The sequence below is a fragment of the Galeopterus variegatus genome, unplaced genomic scaffold, assembly GCF_000696425.1.
Source record: "Galeopterus variegatus unplaced genomic scaffold, G_variegatus-3.0.2 Scaffold357, whole genome shotgun sequence".
Lineage (NCBI taxonomy): Eukaryota > Metazoa > Chordata > Mammalia > Dermoptera > Cynocephalidae > Galeopterus > Galeopterus variegatus.
The window spans coordinates 368,937-374,350 of record NW_007726468.1 but is presented as its reverse complement, the minus strand read 5'-3'; the positions used below and the strand labels follow the sequence as shown (position 1 = coordinate 374,350).

The 5,414-nt window shown below is 59.7% G+C and overlaps 1 protein-coding gene across 1 annotated transcript in view; it reads right to left on the bottom strand.

Annotated features, from left to right (window-relative positions):
- Window positions 1–5,414, bottom strand: part of GSE1 (Gse1 coiled-coil protein) — a 109,083-nt gene that overhangs the window by 16,204 nt on the left and 87,465 nt on the right. The window contains exons 4-7 of the mRNA XM_008567932.1: window positions 2,844–3,016; window positions 2,092–2,289; window positions 1,229–1,420; window positions 537–841 (exon numbers count right to left, since the gene is read on the bottom strand). Coding sequence (XP_008566154.1) covers window positions 537–841; window positions 1,229–1,420; window positions 2,092–2,289; window positions 2,844–3,016 — 868 coding nt within the window. The remainder of the gene's footprint in view (window positions 1–536; window positions 842–1,228; window positions 1,421–2,091; window positions 2,290–2,843; window positions 3,017–5,414) is intronic.

Sequence of the window (5,414 nt, the reverse complement as noted above, 5' to 3'; positions counted from 1 at the left end):
TTCTTGTCCCCAGAGAGCAAGGCACTGTGGCTGGCTGCCACTGCTCCTAACCAGCTGAGGACTGGCCCACCAGATAGTGCTTAGGTAGGTTCTCACTGGCCCCAAAGAGCAGACTGTTAAAATTTCAGGAATTACCAAGCCCATTGTTAAATACAGCCATTATTAAAAGATAGGTTATACAAACTTGCAATGAAATAAACTCCATTAAAAACAAAGTTAAAAAGCACTCAAACTCATGCCTTCCCAATCTTTTGGGTGCATTTTAGTCTTGTTCCTGTTCTTGGGGTCAGCTATGTCTGACGTATCTGTACCCTGTACCCCTTGTGTATCTCCTCCCAACTCTGTGTTCAGTGACATCACATCAGTAGCTTGACATCAGCCACAGTGGGAGTGTTTACACCACAGAAACTGGCAGGTGCTATAGAACCAGGGTTCCTCCTTGGAGAGCTGCTTGTCACACACGCACCAGCACGCCCCTGCCCGTAGCCCCACTGCATACTGTAAGGCTCTCCCTCTGGTTGGGCCCAGCCACGTACCTGCTCGGGTTGGGGTCAGCTGCTCCGAGGGCTTGACCCGCTCCTCAGTGGTGTGGCCACGCAGCCCATGCAGCTCAGCCACAGGCAGGAAGGTAGGCTCCAGTGCCTTGGCAGCCAGCAGCTCCTTCTCCCGGGCCCGCTGTTCCCGCTGGCGCTCCAGCTCCCGCTCCTTCTCCCGCTCCCGTTCCAGTTCCTTCTCCCGCTCACGTTCCTTTTCCCGCTCACGCTCCTTCTCCCGCTCTCGGTCGGCCTCCCGTTCACGCTCACGCTCCCTCTCCCGCCTCAGCTCCTCATCCATCTGCAGCCTGTGGGGCAAGTGCGAAGAGTTTGGGAACTTTGCTGTGACAGGTCCAAGAGGAGGACACAGGACAGCCATTACAGTGAGTTCCCAGAAATGAGGGCTGGCACGGGCCCAGGATTCTAATGGGAACAGTGGAGGGAGATTGGCAAGGTGCTCCTTAGTCCACACAGTCAAGTTGCACACAAAACCCCCAAGCGCCACTGAGAGTGACTGACGCTGCTGACAAAAGCAGATAGCTGCCAAGCCAGGCAATGCTCAAGAGTTCGAAGCAGGAAGTATCACCATGCCGTGTGGCAGGTGGAGAAACCGAGGGCAGGAGCGGCTGAGGAGCCCCCCAGCCACACAGAGAATGGCTGAACAGCCCCTAGTCCCAGCCCAGGACTCAGCTTACCTCTCTGCACTGAGGCTGGACATCCGCTCAGAGTGTAGCGCCGCCAGGGATGAATGGGAGAGCTCGGGGGGGTAGCGAACCCCGGAGAGGTGGAGGTGCATAGCTGATGGGTGCAGCGGGGGCAGGGAGCCAGGGGTAGGGATTGGGTAGAACGGGGACCGCAGTGCCGACAGGCAGTAGGAGTCATCCATTCTGTGCAGAGAAGACAGAAGGAGCCTGGTGAGCACAAGCTACCAAAAAAATGGTATTAAGTCCCAGCCCTGTCAACAGGTACATATACCTGCCTAATCACACTCAACATGGCAAGACAGCCGCAGGTAAAGGCTACATCTACTGCAAGAAGCCAACAAGCAGGAGCCGCAGGGCCCTGAGGCCCTGCCTACCACCCGGCTCAACCCAGCCAGACTGGCCGAGCACAGCAGCCCTTCTGGTGTGACCAGCAGCCTGGGTCTGAGGCAGTCCATGTTGTGACTGCAGGTCCAGCAGCTAGGATTCTGGGAGCTTCCCTAGAGAACAGGACGTGGCCTGCATCTCCACAGGCCCTCCCTCACATGGCCAAGGAGCTTCCTCCACACACAAGTCATGCACTCTGCGTTATCAGCAGTTACTGCTGCCTGCGGGGCTGTCAATGGCTAGGGAGGAGTGGGGACAGCAGCTCAGACAACACAGACAACTTCCTACCAGGAGGAAGCGCCTGATGGGCCACTGGGATAAATTTGGGCTCAAAGTTGGGGAACGTTCAGGGCTGCTCCTGGCTTTCCCTGGAGTCTGGCATCCAAGTTCTGAGAACCTTCCCCACCAGGTTCCGTTTTGCCACAAACAGATGAGCACCCGGACGAGAGGTCGCGTGGGGAGAGTCTCACCTGAAGGCAGGGTGGGGGAAGGGGTGTGGGGCCAGGTAGCTGGGGTGGTAGTAGGCAGCAGCGGTGGCTGGGTCCAGGCCAAGGGGGGGCAGGGAGGACATGCGGAGGTCCTCAGTGGTGTGGTAGGGCCGGAAGCTTCTCAGGTAGTCCTCAGTCACTGTACTGGGGGGCACCACATGGTGCACCGGCCGCTGGAGGCTGCAGGTAGAAAGGCAGGTGAGGAAGAGACAGATGAGTGGAGAGGCTGTTCCAGGCTGGGAGAGGGGCTGACTCACCCACGCCTCCCCTCTGCAGCTCAGTCAGGAGGGCAGGGCACAGCTGCCCCTGCCTCCACCTCCCATGGGAACAGGCCCTACCTCTGGCTAGTCAGATATGGCCCTGATGGGAGGCCCAGCACACAGAGGGGGCAGCTACTGCTTCTTAGGCTTGCCCAGCCCCTCACTGTCACCAGTGGGCGTGGGCTGCTACCTGCAGCTGAGAGAGACTCCTGGTACCCAGAACCAAGGCTGGGAGTAAAGCAGGGTTGGAGGGTGAGCGATCCTCTCAGCATGTGAGTGCATGGCAGGCACAGACAGGGCCACAACCCTTGGGGCTGGGCCAGACACCATCTGGCAGGCTCTCAGACTCATCTGCTGCAGACTCCAGGCTGCCCAGGCATGGTCAGCCAGAGCCTGTCTCACGGACCCAGGCTCCAAGCACACGTGCCCACCCTCAGCCCTGCCCCACACCCAAGCCCCCACCTGGAGACTTACTTGAGTGGTGGGAAGCGGGAATCCTGCACCACTGAGCTGGGAGAGATGCCGAAGGGATAGGGGGTGCTGAGCAGGTGGGAGGGAATGGCTGGGGCTCCTGCCTTCTCCTGGGGCAGTGGGGGCTCCACGATGAGGCGTTCCCGACCACTGCTGCTGCCCCTTGAGCTGGCGTCCTGCTGGGGACAGAGTGCAGGGGTCAGGGCTGGGGGAACCCAGGCCAGGCTCAGAGGCAGATGACAGCAACAGGTCAGCTCAGACCACTGCCAACCAGGGTGGGGCCCAGTGTTCCTCCCGGCTCACAGAAGGGCTCTGGACTTAGTTCAGGTCCTGGAAATGTCCTTTCCTTGAGATTTTCTACCAAAAATGTGTAGCGCATGTGGCATGGGAGATAGGAGGCTAAGATGGGGAGACACAGGTCCTGATGACTGACAGGCCTGGACTGAAACCCGTCTTGGGGGGGATCCTCTCTTCCTCTCTGGGCAGAGGAGCCTTCCCCCCCAGATTACTGGCTCACCGGGAAAACAAGGGCACAGTTCTGTCTCCACCTGGAACTGGTGGGAGTGAGCCCTGGACACGTGGACACTGTGGGTGCTGCAGGCGCCAAGGCTGAGACTCGCCCTGCAGGAGCCTGCACTTGTGCCCCCAGCCCACCGGCTCTTCTCTGAGCAGGCACTGCTGCTTGGCTTCCTGTGAGGAGCCACTGGCTATGCCCCCAGTTGATGTAACTCCCCGTGTGGGCGGCGAGGGGATGGGTCACTGTGGTGACCTGCCTGGCACCCGACCATCTTCACAGCAGCAGAGACAGCTGTCGCAGGTGGGCGGGCCCCAGCAGGTGTGCTGCCCTGACATGCGCCCTCCGCTCTCCGCAAGACAGCCAGCGACAATTAACTGAAGAAGATGGGCTGCTGAGTGGAATTTTTAATGAGTAGCAACATCTATTCTCTTCTTGTGTGCTTAGCCCGGGCCCTCCACTCTTGGCGGGGTCCTCCGGGGTTCCTGACCTCTGACCTGACCTTCCTAGGAGGGGTATCCACTTGGCAGTCTCTGGGGTGGGACGCACACGTGCATGGATTCCTTGCATCAGGCAGGAAACCCAGAGTCCCACCCCCTGGAATCTTATGGTGAGGGGCTGGCACCCAGCCTCAGGGTCCTCTAGCTGCCTGTGTTGACAGCTTAGTGGATTCCTGCTTGGCCTCAGGAGACGAGCTCTTGTCTGGTCCTGGAGACCCTGGACGAGTCCTAAAACTGCCCTGTGCCTCAGTTTCCCCACCTGTCAAATGTGCCCACCACAGCACCAGCTCACAGTGCGGTGGGGTCTGCTGCACAGACGTAAGTGGGAGTAAAGCATTAGTATGGGCGAGGGTCTTGCACACAGCAGCTGTGCCACCAGGGTCACCCCATTTCCACCTCCTCCTATGCTAGTGTCCACAGAGCAATTTTCCGGGGGGGGGAGGGGGGGGCTTGCTGGATTCTCCTTCCCACCCCTCACTTGCCTAGTAGAGGGCCAGGCTAACATGGGCACCAAGCGTATGAAGAGGACAGGAAAGGAAACACTCCTGCGCAAAGGCCCCCAGAACCAGAGCAGCGCTCCCAATAAACGCCAGGCAGGCCACAAGCTGCTGGGCACGGCCTCTGGACTCCCAGAAGGGCTCTTGCCTACTCAGGCTCCCCGTGACCTGGGCTTTCCCCACAGGGAAGGGAGGGAGATGGGCAGGCAAGGAGCTCAACCCTGAGCCCCAGGTGGCCAGAGATAGCATTGTCCTTGGAGGACAGACCCTGATCTGAGGACAGCATGGGAGGAAGCTCCCAGTGCAGCAGCCCTGTCACTTGCTTCTGCCTGCTTCTGGCACTGCTCGCTAGTCAAACAGCACAGCAAAGTGCCCCAGGCTGCTTCCTCCTCGTGCAAGGGGCCTGCTGAGCACACCATCCTCAGCCAGGGACAAAGCCCTGCTTGAAAGCGGCTGAGCCAGATGGCACCTTTCTGGCCTGGCTGAGGACAAACAAGGAGGGAGGGAGGTGGGGGGCAGCCAGTGGGCAGGGCAGGGGGCTCAGAGGGCCAGACCCACACATCTGTGGCTTCTGTCTGGCTGGAGCCCGGCCAAGCTTGTGACAGGCACCTGGGAACTAGGTCAGTGGATCCCGAGTGCCACACGGGCTGCCCGGCCAAGGAGGACAGGAAGAGAGAGGGGTGGGGCCAGGCAGCAGCCCCCAACCCAAGCAAGGCCTAGGAGGCCTGGCAGCCACCCCAAGATACCCCAATAGCAGCAGCTGGGGCCCCACTGCCAGCCCGGCAGACAGGCGCGCGTCAAGCCGCATCTGCAAGGCTGCTTTTATTCCTGAGCAGCGGCTGCAGGAACAGCTGCTGCGATGAAAGAAAGGCTAGGCGAAGGGGAGGGGAGGGCGGGGAAAGCCGTCAGTCTCTGGTGATTAGAGAGCGGTTTCCACAGTCAGACAGGCAGGACATGCCCTGTTAGCTTCAAAATAGACTATTTTTCATCTCATCTCTCCTTTCGCAGCTCCAACTACCTGGGAGATGTCAGTGACCCCCGAAGGAGGAGCCCCAAAGCTACT